Raw genomic sequence first — 23,272 nt, forward strand, 5'->3', positions numbered from 1 at the left:
CTACCGGTCAGCTTTTCCTGGTGTCGTCGCAGTCTGGAACTGCTTAACTGGAATAGTGGCTGCAGACCGGTTCTGCACATCCACCCCTTTTAGTTTGAATAGGTGACAGATGTACAGTACCTGGCTGCTACCACTGTACAGTTGACAGAGCTATGCAACTGAGCAGTTCCACCACCAACCCTGGGAATAGTTGATCGGCGGTGGTTCCCGGTATTGCACCCCATGAATCATACATTGTTGCCCTGTCATAAGGATAGGTCATCAATTATGGTCACAGACAAACCTCCATTTTAGATTGAAAGTTCAATGAAAGGAGCTTTTTACCTCTGAAAATCCTACAGTACTCCTATTTTGGGGACTTGTAGCCAACGCTTTCCCTCTACTCCTCAGGCAAAAGAATCCAACAAATCCAAAGGAGTAAGTGCACTTTTATAAAAAACTTTGCATGCTCAGACATTTGGATTGGTGGAGAACCCGATGCTGAAACCCTTACTGATTGCTAAAGGGAAGGAAAACAAAGCCAATGGCTATTCTCCTTGTAGATTGATACCCAGCAATAAAAAGTCTGAGCCCATTATTAGTCCTCGAAGTTCCAGTTCTCCATTTTAATAATTTCTGCACGTCTTGGCACCTATGCCCCCAATGATCTAAACTTTTGATGCGTCAATAAGACATGTCAAAAGTTTTCTGAAAATGCAGTTACTCTATAAACGATGTCTGGCGCCGTCTTGAAAATTGAGTTCTGCAATTTTGTAACAGTGGCCCTAATTAAGAAAAGACTATAGAGATATTACTTTGGACCTTTGTATGCATGTAGGAGGCCAAATCAAGCCACATATTTCTTCTAATTTATGTTGAAATTACTTTGATTTTGATCAAAGCTATTGATCTGTGCCAAGTTGATCATTCTATCTTCGAAAAGAAAAACAATTGAATTTTGCCTGGCCTTAAAAATTGTCCTCGATCGGTTTGTCTTTTTGGCCCTGATGTAACTTTTGCCTACTCGCATACATGAATGTTTTTTTTTTTTTTCATAATCCTCGTCATCAATTTTTCCATCTGAAGTAAATGACATGTACTCTATTAAAACCATCTTTATTTTGATTCCACCTGACTTCTCTTCTAATGTCGTTAATGTCCTCTTCATTGTGTCTTTGTATCCAATCTAAAATGATTTCAAAGACTATTACATTCTTAGAATTTTTTACATTTTGTTTTCATTTTTTCTCTCCGTTATTTTCATGTAATGAGTTTTTTATTCTGTATTTCAGATGAATAAATAAATCAATGATGTGTTTGTGACTATAAAGAACCGTATTTCTAAAATTTGATGCAAAAAAGGGTGCAAGAGGCAGCAGCATGTAAATAAAAAAAATTTAGTAAAATTTTGAGCCGCTTATTTAATAGTGTTTTTGTCTTCGTAGATGAATATTGATAGAGTCCTTGGGAAAAAACAACAAGCACTTTTCAATTTGCTGTTAATCAAGATTTGTAGCCATTCTTGAGATGGTAACGCTTTTATTTATAGCTTGTTGCCTGCGAGACCGACCACTACCTCTGTCTAGCTTTGTAAACGTTGTGCTGACGATAGCTTGGATTAGTAGGTAACAGCCCGCTCCAGTGATCCTGCCATCATTCAAAACCGTGCTTACAAGCTCAGTAGAAAAGAGCTTGCAAGAAGTGCTCATGTTCTACTGTCCAACAGTGGTGATCGGTCTCCAATGCAACTAGATATAAACAAAATAAAAAAAAAAGTTAATATCTCAATAACTGGATGTGGATGTAAAGTGTCTTTGTTAGTAAACTCTCTGCAACCACTATTTTTGAGTGACGGTTGTAGTGTTCACCATGATAGATGCTAAAGCCATCGCTCAAGAAAAGAAGGGTAGAGTTGGGAACAATCGGTGCAAAGAGCTCAGGAGAATTCATAGTAAGAGAACACTTTAGTCTATGACCTTCTACCTCAAAACTAGATGATATCAAACTTACAAAAAGGGACATTGAGTTTGTTTTTTGGTCAATTGGTCTTTGACTTTTTTAGAGGGGTTCTAGAGTTCGAAGCCATTTCTCCAAATTCTCCATACTAGATCGTTATACTGTGTGTGCCAAACTTTGTACATAGTGCAAGCATTTATCACTATTCTTTTAAAAATGTCAGTATCCTCCCCAGAGGCCCATAGGCTGGCCATCAGGCTTCTGTAGATGGATACAGCCTGATTGCAGCATACTTGCGATTCCTGCTGTATATCCAGAGTTGAACGATGTAAGTGTCATCCTGTCATCTGTTTCTTCCAGGTTCTGATATGGCTGTGTTTTGTCTCCTCTGTGGGAAGCGCTTTCAGACTCAAACTGCTCTCCAGCAACACATGGAGGTGCACGCAGGAGTTCGAAGTTACATCTGCAGTGAGTGCAATCGGACTTTTCCAAGCCATACCGCTCTAAAACGGCACCTTCGCTCACACACAGGTAGGAAACGTTACAGCACCATGGACAGCACCATTCAAAATTTTGCTGCTTTGGGATGCAGATTGTTGATTTATTGGTCTATTATAACCCAGGAGATATTGCGCCTTTTTGAAGGTTTACATTTCTAAAGACGGCTGCAAACTTTTTTTCTGTTTTATTGGTCACTAGACTGGAAATTCCTCATATGCTATGATTAGTTGGTCAGACAACTTGCTACCACAAACCACAGCCTCTGCTTACATAGGGCAAAGTTATAAAAGACCGCACTAGTTGTCTACTGATGATATGTAATTTGAGAAAGTATAACATTAAATAATGCAACCTAGACTTGGCATCAATCAATTTGCAATCCAGACAGAAAGCAAAGAAGACACTGAAGCTTCAATTGGTACCAATATTAAAACAACCATCTGTTATGAACCTTTGTAGAAGAACCAATAATTCCTCCACCTCAAACGTTGATTATGACCAGTGAGCTCTCTTTCTTCCATGATCTGATGATATAAACAGCTTATAATTACTAACGTCGTCCAAGTGACACCGGCATAATTCACGGCAGGCAACTCGTTATTCGCCGCCACTGACCAGCTCGCAACGTTTTTTTTTTTTTTATTCTGGTGAGAAGGGTTGGAAGTGTAATAGGTAGACAATTGATCCCCCTCCTTGTCTTGTGCTGCAGAGCGGCGCGTGCTTTCATTAATAATGCAAGAGGTGTCTTCAGCATGCGTGCCCAGTCTGTGTGCTTAACATCAGCAGCTGTGTTTGATAGCAAAGCCACTGTCAGCCTCCTGGCATTGATTTAGAGGAACTCTCGATGTACTATCATAATAGCTGTGCAATAGGGGCGAGAAGGAGCTGTGGGTTACTGCCTTTCTTCTGGCCACAGGGGTTAGACCCATTTGTAAATAAAATGTAAATCTTTGGTAGGAATAGTTAATCCGAATGCGCTTTGTTTTTGCTTTGTGTATATTTTAATTACCCTCTTGGACATACAGGTCATGGGCTATGATGGCATATACAGTGCCCATTGAGCATTGGTTTACCCTACTTGATCAGTCATCAGCACCATGTAAAAGTGTTCTAAACTTTCTTCAAAACTTTTTTTTTTTTTTATATTATCCCAACACATAAATATTCTTCGTATTGATGGATGGCAGAAAGTATTTTCTGAGTAAAATGATGTTCTCACACATCACGTATCACATTTTCTATATTGTTCCCCTAAAAAAAAAAAAAAAAAAAAATTGTAAATCCCGTAAGTTGATACAAAAAGGACCTACTGCCAAGCCTGATGTTTTACTAAATGATTGTATTCCCCATTAAGTTGCTTCTTTCTCATAACGATATTGTGCAAATCCTCTGTTATTCCTTCAAGAAATTTGTGAATAATTGCATAACTGGGCGTTACCATTCCCTGATTTTTAGATATTAGATATTGAGTATATGATTGTCATAGTTCATTTCCCCATGCCTTTTATGGGCCAGCCATGCTAAAAAAAAAAATAAATGTCCATTTACTAATTACTATACATCCATGTATTCAAAGGCTTCCATATGATATCGCCTTTACCCTATCTTACCCTGGTTCCCTACTAATGACAAAGGATTACAGTACTTCTGATTAGTGTCACCATATTGTTTTTTTTCTAATTGACTTCTAAATTGACACTCTCCAAGCTTTATGCTCCCAAATACCCTCTTCTCTTGTATTTAGACACATCCTAAAGTAACTTTTTTTTTTTTTTAATACAATTTTAGCTGCAACTTTCTGCTAAACCCCTATTAAGAAACTTTTCCATATGGTCGGTCCAGTGGATCGACAATTTGGTTTGGCAGGGAAAGATTAACTCTTTTAAGGTAGATTGGATCATTCAATATACTTGTACCGATACCACATTCCCTTATATTTACCATTTCTTGGTTGAACTTGATGGACAAGCTTTTATTTCACCCATATTAATTAACTTTACTTCCTTTCATCAGCCATTGACTCAAGATGTTAATGTGTATGGGACATGTGTGACTAACGTGGCCATATGCAAAGATAATGGTCTGATAAATGGTCTTTTTCATTTAGGAAAAAACTGCGTCTCTGACTCCCCTAATATGCACAAATGTTTGGCTTGTAATCTCCATCGGAAGAGCAAAGAAAGCCACTTCCAAGCTCCACTGGTCGTGGCTTATCTGCCAGGAGTGATAAAGAGTTGGGTAGTTAACTTTGAACCAAGCCTAAACTTCCCCAGTGTTATGATTCACCCCATACACATTAGATAATTCTTGCCAAAATAGTCCGGTTTGGCTGACTTTACAGGGGTTGTCCAATACTTTGACAACCTCTTCTCAAAAATGCCTGTGCCTTTCTCTGGTACTGGAATGTCGGTACTGTGTCTCCTGGTGCTCACGTGACATAGCAATCAGTGGCCCCTAATGGGCCAAAGTGGTGCAGCAGCAGCAGATCTCACTTTCTCCAAATGTCAGTTTCATCCAAAGGAAATGAGTGAATTTGCCCATTTTCGGTCAGTTTTTGACTTCTGGGCTCACATGACATAATGTCATGATAGCCCTGGGAGCTTTGGTGGCGACATTTCTAAAACTGTGCCGGCACCGGAAAGGAGTACAGGCTGTTATTTTACATTTGAGAAGAGGATGTCAGAGTAGTGAACAACCCCTTTTAATGTGTATGGAAGCCATTAAGCAAATGGTTTGAGAAATTGAGAAATACGATAGAACCATTTGCAATGAACCCCCTCGAAAATCTCTTCCCATGTGCTGATGCTCTTCAACTCTTCATCTCCCTTCTCCAGTGCAAACACTTGTTTAGCACTGTCACAAGAGGCCGATTATGCATTGCTTGATCTTAATTATGTATTGAAGTCTATTAACAATTACACACACTGGATAGATTAGGGGCTGCCTTTAATATTTGCAGCGGTGTACCACTTTCTGATCTACTGGATATGGCTGATTAAAAGTACCTGTAAAAAAAAAAATTTTTACTTGGATTTTTTTTAATCAAATGTTTATAGTGGTGAAGCTTGGAAATAAGGAGCGTAATAAAAGAATACAAGTAGATAGCACCCGTGTAACCGGGAGGACAATTTATGCAGAGGCACAGCCGCGGTCTGACACCAGGATAATGAAAAAACGTAGGTCATTGCGGATGACTTAAAGTCTCCGGGAGTCGGAGAAAATGTATGAAGCAACGAGAACATTACACGCTTGGCAGGCCGGCCGAGGAAAAAATACAGGCGCCCTTGTTCCCCCGCCGTAAACGCAAGGGCCTCCGATCTGCAGCCCGCAGAAAATTGCAATTACAGTGACAAGTGGAATCAGTAATATTTTAAATATTCATGAGCTGGGGCTGCGGTGATCAATCTGGTTTTATTGTCCTTGCTCTGCCTTCTGACATAAATAAAGAGCCACGGGCCTGTCACCCTCTTTATTATATTTTCCGTCTGTAGTCTTGGCTGAATGCAGGAGAGGATGTGTACCATATAAACAGGGTGTGTTCATGTATCATTGTGCTCCGTCTGCACATGCATGGAGCAGAATATTACTGTATTTTTCTCACTAATATGTGATGACATTTGAGGATTCTGCTGATATACTGGAGTAAGTGTCCTTTTTTACTCCTTGCTTTATGTACGTAAAATATGTAATGTTCACACTGGCATTATAGTGTTCGTTTTATTTTAAAAGCGGGTTGGATGATCTTTGCCACTAATCCTGTCTGATACAATGAACTTCTAGTTGGTGGCTTACAATAGATACAAATCTATACTTTTTATTAACTTTATATATTTTTTAATTGATTTATCATATGTAAATATATTGTTGTATCACATTAAAAAAATCTATGTAATAATGAAGACAATAAAATATATATGGATATATATAATATATCTTAGGCCCATCAAGTTCGACCTCTCTCCACCAATTGTGTGTGTATATATACAGTTTATATTTTTATAATTTTTAACATTAAAACACATACATATCTATATTGTTTGAACATTATTATTTTAAAATATATATTTTTTTCTAAATGTTAAAAAATATTATTATAGCGCCATTTATTCCATGGCGCTTTACATGTGAGGAGTGTATACATAATAAAAACAAGTACAGTAATCTTAAACAATACAAGTCATGACTGGTACAGGATGAGAGAGGACCCTGCCCACGAGGGCTCACAATATACAAGGGATGGGTGAGGGTATAGCTGGTCAGGCAGTGTTTGGCCAATCGGTGGTTACTGCAGGTTGTAGGCTTGTCTGAAGAGGGTAGGTCTTCAGGTTCTTTTTGAAGGTTTCCACAGTAGGCAAGAGTCTGATATGTTATGGTAGAGCGTTCCAGAGTAGGGGGGGGGGATGTGCGGGAGAAATCTGGTATGCGATTGTGGGAAGAGGAGATAAGAGGAGTCGAGAAGGAGATCTTGTGAGGATCGTTGGTTGCGTGCAGGTAAGTACCGGGAGACGAGGTAAAAGATGTATGGAGGACACAGGTTGTGGATGGCTTTGTATTATATGCCATGGTTAGGGTTTTGAACTGAAGTCTTTGTGTAATTGGGAACCAGTGCAGGGATTGACAGAGGAGAGGCCGGAAAATAGCGGGGGACGGGTGGATTAGTTGGGCAGCAGAGTTTAGAATAGATTGGAGGGGTGTTGGAGGGAAGGCCACAGAGCATGAGGTTGCAGTATTCAAGGTGGGAGATGATGAGGGCATGGACTAGTGTTTTTGCAGATTCTTGGTTAAGGAATGTACGGATTCGGGAAATGTTTTTGAGTTGAAGTTGGCAGGAAGTGGAAGGGGTGTGGATATGTGGCTTTAAGGAGAGATAAGTGTCAAGGATAACCCTGATGCAGCGAGCTTGTGGGACTGGGGGGAGAGGTCTGTTTGGGGAGTCAAGTGAGATGGGGGGTGGGGGGAAAGATGATGAATTCTGTTTTGTCCATATTAAGTTTTAGAAATCTAGCAGAGAAGAAGAATGAAATAGCAGACAGACATTGTGGGATTCTGATTAGTAGGGAGGTGATATCTGGTCCAGAGATGTAGATCTGGGTGTCATCAGCATAGAGGTGATACTGAAAGCCGTGAGATTCTATGAGCTGTCTGAACCCGAATGTGTAAATGGAGAAGAGCAGGGGCCCTAGGACTGATCTAGAAAAAAAAAAAGAGGGAAGTCCAGTCACCAGCAAAATGATGTATTAGAGGAATATTAGGCTATGAAAAAAACTTTTATCCTTTATTGTAATTCCATAAAAACATCTTGCTTATGCCGTTTCAGACCTCACAGGGTCCTTGGTCATAGCAAATAATACATACACAGTCCAAATTTATACAAATTTTTAGTATTAATCCTTTCCTTTATGGAATGACAATAATGCAGGGGTGGGCTGGTGTAACGGGGTCTTCCAAGCTGGGGTACCTCTTTCAGTACCACCCCGTGTTTTCGGAGGTCCGCTCTGCGTTGGCTGGTGTCTGAAGGATGCTGGCTGGAATTCCTCTGAGTGCATGGGGGCATATAAAAGATCACTGCTTCTCCATGTATTTCCAGTCTGACAACACTTTACTCACAGGACACAGAATATATCACACAGATACAGAGGGCCGGCCAATAGACAAGCGTCAGGCCAGACATGCATTACAAAAGCCGCAGGTGGCCGGAGCCTGCGGATGTTTACAGTGGGAATTACAAAGGTGGGCGGAGGGCGGACACTACTGATACATTAGGGACATGCATCTCACATGGAACCTATTATATATACATATAACTGCACAACATATTCTGGGTGCTGAGTGGTTCTGTAACACGGCTCCCCCTTTTCAGCGACGCGATCGGCATACACAGTCTGATCCTCAACGGATCGGTTTGGGGATGACCGAAGTTTATGGGGTTGGTACAAGTTCCGTTTGTCGACTTAGTCCATCGGCGTTACCGTTTTGTTTGCCGGGTCTGTGGTGGATGGTGAAGTCCAGAGGTTGTAGGGCTAAACTCCACCGCAGCAATCTGGCGTTGTCTCTGGAGACCCGATTAAGCCAGACTAGGGGATTGTGGTCCGTTAGGAGGGAAAACTGTCATCCATACAAATATGGTTGCAACTTTTTGAGTGCCCATACTACCGCCAGGCACTCCTTCTCGATGGCCGCATAGCTTACTTCACGGGGCAGTAGTTTCCGACTCTGGTAAGCTACCGGGTGTTCTTGGCCGTCCAGCCCGACTTGGCTCAGTACTGCCCCCAATCCAAACATAGAAGTGTCTGTGTGAAACGTTTGATGGATCGGGTGCAGCCAATACAGGGGTATTGGTGAGGGCGTCCTTTAGTTGGCGGAAGGCTTCCTCACACTCTGAGGTCCAGGTTACCTGGCGAGGTTGGTTCTTACGGGTCAAATCAGTGAGGGGCTTGGCTACGCTGCTGTAATTGGGAACAAATTTCCTGTAATACCCCACTGTCCCTAGAAACGCCATGACCTGGGTTTTAGTGCGTGGGATGGGCCATTTGGCTATGGCCTCAATCTTGGCTGGTTCTGGTCGCTGTTTCCCACTTCCCCCCAATGCCCTAAATACTGAACCTCTGCTTTGCCCACGTGACACTTGTTTGGGTTCAGGGTGATTCCGGCCTGGTGGATCCTGTCCAATACTGTCTCTAGGTGATTTAGATGCTCTTCCCATGTCGCACTGTAGATGGCGATGTCGTCCAGGTAGGCACAAGCGTAGTCCTGGAGACCATCCAGAAGCCGGTCAGCCAGCCTTTGGAAGGTCGCCGAGGCATTCTTCATCCCGAATGGCATAACTCGAAACTGGAATAAGCAGAACGGGGTGACAAATGCCGACTTGGGAATAGCGTCAGGACTAAGGGGAATCTGCCAGTAGCCTTTGCATAGATCGATGGTGGTCAAATACTTTGCCCCCGCCAGCCGGTCTAACAACTCATCCACACGCGGCATGGGATATGCATCCGTCGCTGTTTTCTCATTGAGCTTACGATAGTCTACACAAAACCGTGTAGTCCCATCCTTCTTGGGCACTAACACTACGGGGGATGCCCAGGGACTATCTGACTCTTCAATGACCCCTAAACGCAACATCTCTTGTATCTCTTGTCGCATCCCCTCTCGTACAGACTCAGGGACGCGGAAGGGGTTTTGTCGCAGGGGGGTCTGATCCTGGGTCTCAACCTTGTGTTGTGCCAGGCGAGTGTACCCCGGTCTCTGAAAACATCCTCTGTCGCAGCCTCAACAACGTCTCCTCCTGCTGTCTCTCCCGGGGGCCTAGGTCTTCACCCAAGTGTACCTGGTCCCATGTTTTAGACTGAGTCCTTTCCCCTAAGACATCCGGCAAGGGAAGTCCGGCTAAATCCTCTGCCTCAGGTGCACAGATGGCCACTACCTCTTCAGGGCGCTCCCGGTAGGGCTTCAGCATATTCACGTGGAACATGCGGATAACCCTGGGGTCGTCACAATCGGCGACATTATAGGTTGTGCCGGCTATTTTCCCCACTACCTGGTAGGGCCCCTGCCATGCAGCTTGGAACTTGTTCTGCTTAGTGGGCTCTAACACCAGGACCTTCTGTCCTATTTCCAAGGTGCGCTCTCTGGCCCTCCGATCGTACCATACGCGCTGGCGCCACTGGGTCGCCTGCAGGTTCTCACGTACAACCTGGGTCAGCTCCTGTAGGTGGTCCCGGAATTCCAGCACATAGGGTACAATAGGTACCCCTTCTATGAGGCCCTCCCCTTCCCAGTGTTCCAGCACTAAGTCTAGTGGTCCCCTTACCCGTCTCCCGTATACCAGCTCGAACGGGGAGAACCCCGTGGATTCTTGGGGCACCTCCCGATAGGCAAACAGGAGGTGTGGCAACAATTTCTCCCAGTCCCTGTAGGTCCTGGTAAAAGTCCCAATGAGCTGTTTTAATGTCCCGTTAAAGCGTTCACACAACCCATTGGTTTGCGGGTGGTACGGGGCGCTTCTAATGGACTTTACGCCGCACAGCTTCCACAGTTGGTTGATCACCTCTGCTGTAAACTGGGTACCCTGGTCCGAGATAATCTCCCGGGGAAATCCAACCCGTGAGAAAACCTGGAGCAGGGCGGCCGCCACCGTCTCTGCCAGTATGTTAGGTAACGCAACCACCTCTGGATACCGTGTGGCATAATCTACCACTGTCAATATTTACTTTTTCCCGGACGGACTGGGTTTGGCTAACGGCCCTATCAGATCGACCGCTACTCGGCTAAATGGTTCTTCCACAGTGGGGAGGGGGCGTAATTTGGCCTTGCATCGATTCCCCCCTCTTGCCAATGCGCTGACAACTGTCACAGGTCTGGCAATACTGACGAACATCATAGGTTACCCCCGGCCAAAAGAAGTTTTGTGTCAGACGATGCCTGGTGCGACTGACGCCGTACTGCCCGGCCAAAGGTATATCATGAGAGATTCGCAGTAACTCCTGCCTATACTTCTTGGGAACTACCAGCTGTCATTTTATAGTGGGGCTCGTCTGTGTGGTGCTGCTCTGTGATCCGGTAGAGGAGTCCCTGCTTCCATACAAACTGTTCCCCTTCCAGTACCCCTCTCCCCTCCTGTGCCTTCCCACGATATCCCTCTAATGAAGGATCCTCAAGTAACTCCCTCTTAAATTCATCTGGGGTGGCCCAAGAAATGTTTCTGGCTATGGGAATATGTGCAAGGCTGGGATGTCTTACCTGGGCCTCCTCTGAGTGTGATTCCGCCTCCGCAGCTCAAGCTTGTCTCTGGGTGGTCACAGGATATGTCTCAGCCAGAGGGGCCACCGAGAATGCAGACAACATGGGCCCCAAGTCATTTCCCAGCAAGACGTCTGCAGGCAAATCCTCCATCAAGTCGACCTCAACAAGGCCATCCCCGACTCCCCAGTTCAGGTGAATCCTGGCAGTCGGTCCGTCTTCTCTTGGTCCCGGACGAGATGAGGCTTCACAAGGGTCAAAGTTGCCCCGGAATCTTGGTCCCTGCATACGTTTCCCATTAACCCACATGACCTGTCGATGCTGTTGTCGATTATCTGCCCGGGCTGCCTGCACAGGGACTACTTCATGCAGCACTTCCTCCATCTCTTCCACCCCTTGGTTAATCGTAGCCCCCAATGCCGGGTCAGCTTAGCCTTGGTAGCAGTGTACAGCAGCCCGGCTGAAGGTAGCTGTTCCCGCCTTTCGCCACTGAGTATGCTGAGTCCGGTTGGGACATTGTCTTTGCAGGTGGCCCAGCTGATGGCAGGTGTGGCATCACGCCCCAGGGGGACTGTGGTAGGCCGGGTTTCTATCTGGTCCCCCTACAATCTTCGGTGGTTTGGGGCCCTCCAGGTCCATGGGCGGGCCCCTAGTGACCACCTTTGATCCGGAGAACTCCTGGCATCATGATGTTCATCGGCCAGACGAGCGGCTTCCTCAAGAGTCATTGGCCACCTGTCCCGAAGCCATTCCTGTGTCTCGGGGTTTAGTCCATTAAAGAATCATTCTAACAGGAAGAGCTGGAGGACGTCCTCCTTAGTGGTTGCTTGGCTCCCTTGTACCCACTGTAGCAGTGACCGCCGTAATTTACAGGCCCATTCAGCGTGGGTATTGGTTATGCGTTTTATTAGTCCGCGGAACTTTTGGCGGTAGGCCTCTGGTGTCAGCGCATACCGGGCCAAGATCACTTCTTTGATCCGCTCATAGTCCATACAGTCCTCATCAGGTACCGTGCGATAGGCATCCGCTGCCCGGCCTGTCAGCTTGCTGGCCAGAATCTGAGCCCGTTCCTCCGGCTTTACTTGATGAAGGGCACACTGCCGCTCAAAGTCCTGCAGAAAGCCATCAATGTCTTCCTCTGCCTCCCCCAACTGTCGGAAGGCATTGTACTGGATCTTTTTGTGGCTTACTGTTGAAGGTACCTGGTCGAAGGCCAGAGCTCCCCCTGCTCGCTGACTCTCCTCTCTCTGCTCTGCCATCTCCATCTTGGCCAGCTCCACTTTGGTCCGCTCTGCCATCTCCATCTTGGCTAGCTCTATCCTGGTCCGCTCGGCCATCTTTTCCTTCAGATCAGTACGCACATCAGCCATCACCTCTCGTATGATCTCTACTGCAGGGTTTAGGCCATAAAGAGCAGACTGGCGTTCTATCTCCCTCTGGAATTCGGTCTCCTCCACATTCACATTGGGGGGCGCTGCACTGTCGTGTTCCATGATGGCTGCTATCAAATCCGCTTTTGTTTTGTTGCTGGCGATCTACCCTCGGGCTTCCACCAGATCTTTTAATGTAGTCATCTTTAACTTCTGGTAGTTATTTTCCATTCATTCCTTTCCTCCTGCAGAAGGGGTATCAAATCCCGCTGGCTGCCACCAGTGTAACGGGGTCTTCCAAGCTGGGGTACCTCTTTCAGTACCACCCCGTGTTTTCGGAGGTCCGCTCTGCGTTGGCTGGAGTCTGAATGAAGGAGGCTGGCTGGAATTCCTCTGAGTGCATGGGCGCATATAAAAAATCACTGCTTCTCCATGTATTTCCAGTCTGACAACACTTTACTCACAGGACACAGAATATATCACACAGATACAGAGGGCCGGCCAATAGACAAGCGTCAGGCCAGACATGCATTACAAAAGCCGCAGGTGGCCGGAGCCTGCAGATGTTTACAGTGGGAATTACAAAGGTGGGGGGAGGGCGGACACTGCTAATACATTAGGGACATGCATCTCACATGGAACCTATTATATATACATATAACTGCACAACATATTCTGGGTGCTGAGTGGTTCTGTAACAGCTGGGCCGGGTGGCAGGGAGGCATATGCGGGCCGCTCCCCCAGGCGCACACGTGGGCCAGCAGCTTTCTCTGAGCTGTCGCTGTGCATAGCTGTCTTACCTTGACAGCTGCGCAGCTCCGACTCTCCCTCCGCCCTCCCTGGACTGGTCATGTGACATGGCTGTAGCTAGAATGTAGGGACTCCTTGCAGGTCCTGACTACAGCCCATACACTCTAGCTGTCTCAGTAGTGAATTTGCTAGGCTTTATGGGATCCTGTCAGGTACTCTCAGCAGCCCATACAGCCTAGCTGATTCACTGCTGAAAATGATACAATGTATGGTACAGCGTCTACCATGACAAGAGGAGCTGTGCCTGCTGGGGATCACTTGTGAGGTAAGTATGAAAAACTTTTTTTTTTTTTTTCTTTATAAAATGAATTAAATGGGTGAGGGGTGCTGGAAATGGTGGAGGGGGTTGCTGGAAATGATGGAGGGGGTTGCTGGAAATGATGGAGGGGGTTGCTGGAAATGATGGAGGGGGTTGCTGGAAATGATGGAGGGGGGTGCTGGAAATGATGGAGGGGGGTGCTGGAAATGATGGAGGGGGGTGCTGGAAATGATGGAGGGGGGTGCTGGAAATGATGGAGGGGGATGCTGGAAATGATGGAGGGGGATGCTGGAAATGATGGAGGGGGATGCTGGAAATGATGGAGGGGGGTGTTGGAAATGATGGCGGGGGCTGCAAATGATGGAGCGGGCCTGGAAATGATGGAGGAGGTGCTGCAAATGATGAAGGGGGCTGCAAATGATGGAGGGGGCTGCAAATGATGGAGGGGGCTGCAAATGATGGAGGGGGTGCTGCCAATGATGGATTGGGCCTGGAAATCATGGAGGGGGCTGCAAATGATGGATCGGGCCTGGAAATGGAGGGGGTGCTGCAAATGATGGAGGGGGTGCTGCAAATGGTGGAGGGGGTGCTGCAAATGGTGGAGGGGGTGCTGCAAATGATGGAGGGGGCTGCAAATGATGGAGGGGGCTGCAAATGATGGATCGGGCCTGGAAATGGAGGGGGTGCTGCAAATGATGGAGGGGGTGCTGCAAATGATGGAGGGGGTGCTGCAAATGGTGGAGGGGGTGCTGTAAATGGTGGAGGGGGTGCTGTAAATGGTGGAGGGGGTGCTGCAAATGATAGGAGGGGTGGGCTGCAAATGATAGGAGGGGTGGGCTGCAAATGATAGGAGGGGTGGGCTGCAAATGATAGGAGGGGTGGGCTGCAAATGATAGGAGGGGTGGGCTGCAAATGATAGGAGGGGTGGGCTGCAAATGATAGGAGGGGTGGGCTGCAAATGATAGGAGGGGTGGGCTGCAAATGATAGGAGGGGTGGGCTGCAAATGATAGGAGGGGTGGGCTGCAAATGATAGGAGGGGTGGGCTGCAAATGATAGGAGGGGTGGGCTGCAAATGATAGGAGGGGTGGGCTGCAAATGATAGGAGGGGTGGGCTGCAAATGATAGGAGGGGTGGGCTGCAAATGATAGGAGGGGTGGGCTGCAAATGATAGGAGGGGTTGCTGCCAATGATGGAGGGGTTGCTGCCAATGATGGAGGGAGGCTGCAGTGCCAATGATGGAGGGGGCTGCCGCCAATGATGGAGGGGGTGCTGCAGTGAAAATGATGTGAGGGAGAGGATAGGGGACTGCACATGACCGAAAGGGGACTGCACATGATGGAGAGGGGGGGAAGGGGGACAGCGAATGATGAAGTGAGGGGGACTGCAAATTACGAAATGAGGGACGGGGACAGCAATTGAATTGAAGGTGGGGGATGGGGAGAACAAATGAGGACCTTGGGGAGAGCAAATAATGAATTTTCAGGGTGATGGGAGTAAATGATGTATTGAAGGTGTGGGGTAGAGCAGTTGATAATGAATAGAGGGTGGGAGAGAGACATGACAATGAATTGGGGCGGAAGGGGCATATAAATATTATGAATTGGGGGAGCGGGAGGCACATAGTGGGGGACATTGAGGATGCAGTGACTGGTAATGAATTGAAGGAAGAGTACAGGGGCTAATTAATGTGTAAGGTGGGGAAATTGCTATTTATTGTTGGTGGGGGCGCAGTGGTGAATTATTTATATTTGGAATGGTGGATTATTATATATTAATGGTGGGTGCACGTCTGTATTTAGATGTGTAGTGTAGAAGAAAGGGGAAAAATGGGGAATGTGTTCCGGAAGCCATGCTCTATGCAACTTTTTGTTAATTTATGCAGAGACTAGTCCTGGCTGAAAGAAATGATGGCGGTCTGCACTGCATAAAAAAGAAAAGCAAAGATGAGGGACTTCAGCTGGAGACGTCACTGGTGAGTCAGTGTGCTACCTGTACACTGACAGTATACACTATAACCTGTTCACTGTGCACTATATAGAGAGCTTCTGTGTATAATGTCACAGGTAATCACTGAATTACCTGGACACTGACACTATATACAGAGCTTCTGTGTATAATGTCACTGGTGATCCCTATATTACCTGTACACTGACACTATAAACGGAGCTCCTGTGTATAATGTCACTGGTGAGCTCTGTTTTACCTGAACACTATATACAAAGCTCCTGTGTATAATGATATTAGTGTTGTGTTTTTTTTTTTTTTATTAATGATCTGTATTGTAGTATTCGGTCACTATATGGTGGTAGTATGTGATCTGGTTATGGTGTGGCGGTATTTCTCCCTGTATGTGGTATTATTTGGCACTATGTGATGGTAATATGTGGTCTGGTCATGGTATGGAGGTATTTGTTCCTTATATATGGTATTATTCGGTCGCTATGTGGTGGTAATATGTGGTCTGGTCATGGTGTGACGGTTTTTGTCCCTTGTATGTGGTATTAATGGGCATTCTAAAAAATATATGCGACTCATTACCTTAAATAAAAATAAATAAAAAATAAACCTAAAAAGAGTATTGGATATTTTAGGAAATGTTTAGTAAGTAAGAGTAGAATGTGGCCCGGCCAAAAGAGTCTACCTTGTTGTGGTGGTGGCTTAAAAATTCTTTTGGCCAAACAAAAGCTGCTGGTTATGTATGTGATCTGGTGTTTGCTGGGAACTGTTAATAGATTGGTGAGGACGTGGTGTAGAAGATGAGTTTTTCCAAGAGCGGGCGGTGGGACTGTGGAAGGCTTGAGGTGTGGAGGCAGAACTGGGATGGAGCCTAGGTGGAGTCTCGAGGGGTCCCGAAAGTTTTGCCAGTATGGGGCCCCGAAATTCCTAGTGGCAGCCCTGACTGTAATCATGTGTGTGTTCTGCAGGACTGGTATCTACCAATATACGGTTCCTGTAAGGTGGCACTAGTGCTCTTTTTAGTAGCTTTTGTTTTTTTTATTTATTTAGTAACAGCTTAATGTGTTTGTCATTATGTAGTAGAAGGTGTATGGTGGTGTCATTGGTCTGATTAGAGTGTTTTGTTATGTAGAGGTAATGGTCATATTATATTTTGTATTCGCGGTGTAGTGGTGATGGTAGTGGGCATTGTGCAGACGTATTGTTTTGGCCTTTTATAGTAGTAATATTGATCATATTGGTCTTTGCATTGTGTGTTTTTGGGTAGCAACAGTGGTATGTTGTAATTATATATGCATGCTATTTTAAATGGCTAAAGGTTGGTCTTATGGGGAGACATGCTTTTTGGGGCTTTGGCCCTTGAGCTTTAACCCCTTCACCCCCAAGGGTGGTTTGCACGTTCATGACCGGGCCAATTTTTACAATTCTGACCACTGTACCTTTATGAGGTCATAACTCTGGAACGCTTCCATTGATCCCAGTGATTCTGACATTGTTTTCTCGTGACATATTGTACTTCATGTTAGTGGTAAAATTTCATTCAAATAACTTGCGTTTATTTGTGAAAAAAATGGAAATTTGGCAAAAATTTAGAAAATTTCGCAATTTTCCAACTTTGAATTTTTATGCCCTTAAATCACAGAGATACGGCACACAAAAAACTTGATAAGTAACATTTCCCACATGTTTACTTTACATCAGCACAATTTTGGAACCAAAATTTTTTTTTGTTAGGAAGCTATAAGGGTTAAAAGTTGACCAGCGATTTCTCATTTTTACAACACCATTTTATTTTTAGGACCACATCACATTTGAAGCCACTTTGAGGGGTCTATATGATAGAAAATACCCAAAAGTGACACCATTCTAAAAACTGCACCCCTTAAGGTGCTCAAAACCACATTCAAGAAGTTTATTAACCCATTAGGTGCGTCACAGGAATTTTTTTGAATATTTAAAAAGAAATGAACATCTAACTTTTTTTCACAAAAAAAATACTTCAGGTTCAATTTTTTTTATTTTACCAAGGGTAACAGGAGAAATTAGACTGCAAAAGTTATTGTGCAATTTGTCCTGAGTACGCTGATACCTGATTTGTGGGGGGGAACGACTGTTTCGGCGCATGGCAGAGCTCAGAATGGAAGGAGCGCCGTTTGACTTTTTCAATGCAAAATTGGCTGGAATTCAGATCGGACGCCATGTCACGTTTGGAGAGTCCCTGATGTACCTAAACAGTGGAAACCCCCTACAAGTGACCCCATTTTGGAAACTAGACCCCCTAAGGAACTTATCTAGATATGTGGTGAGAACTTTGAACCCACAAGGGCTTTACAGAAGTTTATAACGTACAGCGGTAAAATTAAAAAATCATATTTTTTCCACAAAAATGATCTTTTCACCCCAATTTTTATTTTCCCAAGGGTAACAGGACCGTAAAAGTTATTGTGCAATTTGTCCTGAGTACGCTGATACCCCACATGTGGGGGTAAACCACTATTTGGGCGTATGGCAGAGCTCGGAAGGGAAGCAATGCCATTTGACGTTTTTGGCTGGAATTGAGATCGGACACCATGTCGCGTTTGGAAAACCCCTGATGTACCAAAACAGTGGAAACCCCCCACAAATGACACCATTTTGGAAACTAGACCCCCTAAGGAACTTATCTAGATGTGTGGTGAGAACTTTGAACCCCCATGGGCTTCACAGAAGTTTATAACATAAAGCCATACAATTAAAAAATCATATTTTTTCCACAAAAATGATCTTTTCACCCTCAATTCTTATTTTTCCAAGGGTAACAGGACCGTAAAAGTTATTGTGCAATTTGTTCTGAGTACGCTGATACCCCACATGTGGGGGTAAACCACTATTTGGGCGCATGGCAGAGCTCGGAAGGGAAGCAGCGCCATTTGACGTTTTTGGCTGGAATTGAGATCGGACACCATGTCGCGTTTGGAAAACTCCTGATGTACCAAAACAGTGGAAACCCCCCACAAATGACACCATTTTGGAAACTAGACCCCCTAAGGAACTTATCTAGATGTGTGGTGAGCACTTTGACCCCCCCCAGTGCTTCACAGAAGTTTATAATGCCCGGGCGTGAAAATAAATAATTCGTATTTTTTCCACAAACATGATCTTTCAGTCACCATTTTTTTATTTTCCCAAGGGTACCAGGAGAAATTGGACCCCAAAAGTTGTTGTCCAATTTGTCCTGAGTATGCTGATACCCCATATGTGGGAGAAAACCACTGTATGGGCACACGTCGGGGCTCGGAAGGGAAGTAGTGACGTTTTGGAATGCAGACTTTGGAGAGCCCCTAATGTACCTAAACAGTGGAAAACCCCCACAAATGACACCATTTTGTAAACTAGACCCCCCAAGGAACTTATCTAGATGTGTGGTGAGCACTTTGAACCCCCAAGGGCTTCACAGAAGTTTATAATGCCAGGGCATGAAAATAAAAAAATCGTATTTTTTCCAGAAACCTGATCAATTAGTCCGGAATTTTTTCATTTTCCCAAGGGTAACAGGAGAAATTGGACCCCAAAAGTTGTTGTCCAATTTGGCCTGAGTACGCTGACGCCCCATATGTGGGAGAAAACTACTGTATGGACACACGTCGGGGCTCGGAAGGGAAGCAGTGACGTTTTGGAATGCAGACTTTGATGGAATGGTCTGCGGGTGTCATGTGCGTTTGGAGAGCCCCTGATGTACCTAAACTATTGAAACTCCCCACAAGTGACCCCATTTTGGACACTAGACCCCCCACGGAACTTATCTAGGTGTGTGGTGAGCACTTTGAACCCCCAAGTGCTTCACAGAAGTTTATAACACTCGGACGTGAAAATAAAAAAATCATTTTTTTCCACAAAAATGATATTTTTGCACCCAATTTTTTATTTTCCTAAGGGTAACAGGAGAAATTGGACCCCAAAAATTGTTTTGCAATTTGTCCTGAGTAGGCTGATACCCTACATGTGGAGGTAAAACACTGTTTGGGCGCATGGCAGAGCTTGGAAGGGAAGGAGCACCATTTGACTTTTTCAACTCAGAATTGGCTGGAATTGAGATCAGACGCCATGTTGCATTTGGAGAGCCCCTGATGTGCCCAAACAGTGGAAACCCCCAATTATAACTCCAACCCTAACCCCAACACACCCCTAACCCTAATCTGAGCCCTAGCCCTAACCCTAGCCCTAACCCTAGCCCTAACCCTAGCCCTAACCCTAGCCCTGTGTGCACACGCTGCGGATTTTGCTGCGGTTCCGCAGTGGTTTTGGCTGCTGCGGACCCCAGTACCATGATTCCCTATGGGAATCAAAAACCGCAGTGCAGACGGTGCGGAATTTTCCGCGCGGATTATCTGCGGTTTTCAATCCGCAGAAAGAATTGACATGTCAATTCTTTCTGCGGATTCTCCTGCGGTTTGCCATCTCCTCTATTGAGGAGATGAAAAACCGCAGGACAAAACCGCAGAGCAATCTGCAGGTAAAACCGCAGGTCTTTTGACCTGCGGTTTCACCTGCGGATTTTACAAAATCCGCACGGATGAATCCGCACCTAATCCGCAGCGTGTGCACACAGCCTTACCCTAACGGGAAAATGGAGATAAATACTTTTTTTTTAGTTTTATTATTTTTCCCTAACTAAGGGGGTGATAACGGGGGGTTTGATTTACTATTTATGGCGGTTTTTATTTTTGGCGGCTGTCACACGCTAAAAGACGCTTTTTATTGTAAAAATAGTTTTTGCATCACCACATTTTGAGAGCTATAATTTTTCCGTATTTTGACCCACTGAGTCATGTGAGGTCTTATTTTTTGCGGGACGAGTTGACGTTTTTATTGGTACCATTTTCGGGCACGTGACATTTTTTGATCGCTTTTTATTCCTATTTTTGGAAATAGGACATGCGCTGCCGTGGGGGGCTCAGGGAAGCACGGAGGGAGCCCCCTCCCTGCCGATGCTTCCCTTTAACTCCCGGTACACCGCGATCATGTTTGATCGCGGTGTGCAAGGGGTTAACGTGTCGGGGGCGGTCCGTGACCGCCCCTGACACATAGTGCAGGGTGTCAGCTGTGATAATCAGCTGACACCCGGCCGCGATCAGCGGCGCTCACCACGTGGGCGCCGCTGATCGCGGTAGACGTACTATCCCGTCCACGGTCATACGGGCCCGGGTACCGTGGACGGGATAGTACGTCGGATGTCAGGAAGGGGTTAAGGACCCTGGCAATGCCCCTGCCATATTGTGTGTTTAAATGTCCGTGTTTCTGGAGTTGTATGTTTGTAAGTAAGCTCAGTTATGGTACCATATCTAAGCAGTAACCTTGGTTCTGATACTGTATTGATTTAGTAATCTAGATTCTGTTGCAAAATGTATGCCATAAGCTTGGTTCTGTTTCTGTATCTTGTAGTAGACATAGTAAGCTCTGTTCTGCTTCCTTATCTCTGTAGTAAGCTCTGTTCTGCTTCCTTTTCTCTCTAGTAAGCTCGGTTCTGCTCCCATATCTCTGGAGAAAGCTTCATTCTGCTCCCATATCTCTGGAGTAAGCTCCGTTCTGCTGTCATATATCTGTAGTAAGCTCCGTTCTGCTCCCATATCTCTGGAGTAAGCTCTGTTCTGCTCCAATATCTCTGTAGTAAGCTCGGTTCTGCTTCAATATCTCTGTAGTTAGCTTCCTTCTGTTACAGTATCTATGTAGGCAGCAAGCTTGATTCTGCTCTCTTATCTCTGTAGTAAGCTCTGTTGTGCTCCCATATCTTTGTAGTAAGCTTGGTTCTGGTCCCATATCTCTGTAGTAAGCTCGATTCTGCTCCCTTATCTCTGTTGTAAACTCGGTTCTGCTTCCTTATCTCTGTAGTAAGCTCGGTTCTACTCCTTTATTTCTGTAGTAAGCTTGGTTCTGCTTCCTTAGCTCTGTAGTAAGCTTCGTTCTATTCCCATATCTCTGTAGTAAGCTCGGTTCTGCTTCCATATCTCTGTAGTCCGCTTCCTACAGTATCTATGTAGGCAGCAAGCTTGATTCTGCTCCCTTATCTCTGTAGTAAGCTCTGTTGTGCTCCCATATCTCTGTAGTAAGCTCCTTTCTGTTCCCATATCTCTGTAGTAAGCTCCTTTCTGTTCCCATATCTCTGTAGTAAGCTCCGTTCTTTTCCCATATCTCTGTAGTAAGCTTGGTTCTGCTCCCATATCTCTGTAGTAATCTCCAGTCAGTTTCCTTGTCTACATAGCAATCTTGGTTCCGGTCTCGTGTCTATATAGTCAGCTTGCTTCTGTTACAGTATCTATGTAGGCAGCAAACTTGGTTCTGCTCCCATATATATGCAGCTAGCTCCGTTCTGTTCCCATATCTATGTACCAGCCTGTTATTAAAGCCTGTTATCTCTGCTGCTTTAATGCAGCAGCCAGAGATAAGCAGGGCAAAAGCACCGCAACTGCAGGGCCACTGCCTTGTGATTGCCCCCCAGGCTGAAAAGTGCCAGCCAGCCCCTGCAATAAAGGATAAAAGGTTTTTTATATCATAGCCTAATATTCCTCTATCTGATACGTCCTTTTGCTGGTGACTGAACTTCCCTCCTTTTTTTTTTTATTTTTTTCTCTTTTTTTAAATATGGTTTATTTACCAGGGAATCAGCTCAAGATCTTTGTCCGTGCACTGCACCCTACTAACTCTGGGGTGACCTCAATTGGATTAATTTTTGATGAGCTGAAACACTTTTTCCTTGCCCTACGACTGAACCTTGCGGCACTCCGACAGATAGGGGGTGAAGTGAGGAGGTGGTGAGCGAGTGAGAGAAGCTGAATATTCAGTCTGTTAGGTATGATGAGATCCAAGATAGGGCCAAGTCTGTGATGCCCAGAGATGAGAGGGTCTGTAGTAATAGGGAATGATCCACTGTGTCAAAGGCGGAGGACAGTGTAGTGTTGCTTGGCTTTGGCAGTTAATAGGTCATTGGTGACTTTAGTTAGGGCAGTTTCAGTGGAGTGGTTCGGCCAGAAGCCAGATTGTAAACGGTTGAAGAGGGAGCAAGAAGAGAGGTGGGAGAACAGTTGGAGATGGATGTGTTGTTCCAATAGTTTTGAGGAATAGTGGAGAAGTGATTTGGGGCAATGGCTAGATACAGAGAGGGTCAAGAGAGGGCTTTTTGAGGATAGATGCGATTGAGGCATGTTTAAAGTATGATATAGACTTCTAATTAACGTACTTATTTATTATGATAAATATTTAGGTAACCTAATATTTGACCACTGGTTGGGAGCCTGATAATGACGCACCATCATGTGTCCATCACGCTGTAACAATCATGACATGTCAGCCCAGTTTATCAATAGAACAGCTGGGAATGGTAGGAGGTAAAGAGATCAGTAGGGTTCCGATTCAGCGATCATAGATTACTGACCTTACAGAGTCCAAAGCACCAGGCAATTTCCTTCTAATGATTACTTTATCAATAAAAAAGTACACAAACAAAAATATCACATGTGACATTTTGGTCACACAGGGCCTTTTTCAAGCCATAGAAATAAGGTGTTCTGGCTTGATAAAGGCCCTGTATGGCTAAAACGTTGCATGCATAATTTTTTTGGGTACGTTGTTACTTATAAAGTGATCATCTGAAGGAGACTGCCTGGCGCCTTGGACTCTGGATTGTTATATTGCTTGATCACCATTATGGATTGTACAAAGCTGTACAGA

General features: G+C 45.2%; 1 protein-coding gene across 3 annotated transcripts in view; it reads left to right on the forward strand.

Annotated features, from left to right (window-relative positions):
* ZBTB16 (zinc finger and BTB domain containing 16) overlaps positions 1 to 23,272 on the forward strand; it is a 149,923-nt gene that overhangs the window by 119,405 nt on the left and 7,246 nt on the right. For 2 of the 3 annotated variants that reach the window (XM_073585291.1, XM_073585290.1), the window contains one exon: positions 2,296 to 2,466. In XM_073585291.1, coding sequence (XP_073441392.1) covers positions 2,296 to 2,466 — 171 coding nt within the window. Of the gene's footprint in view, positions 1 to 2,295; positions 3,404 to 23,272 lie in introns of those variants that run through there. The other variant, XM_073585292.1, reaches the window with a different exon arrangement.

Source organism: Dendrobates tinctorius, unplaced genomic scaffold (assembly GCF_039654945.1).
Source record: "Dendrobates tinctorius isolate UK_male_01 unplaced genomic scaffold, ASM3965494v1 ptg000086l, whole genome shotgun sequence".
Classification (NCBI taxonomy): Eukaryota; Metazoa; Chordata; class Amphibia; order Anura; family Dendrobatidae; genus Dendrobates; species Dendrobates tinctorius.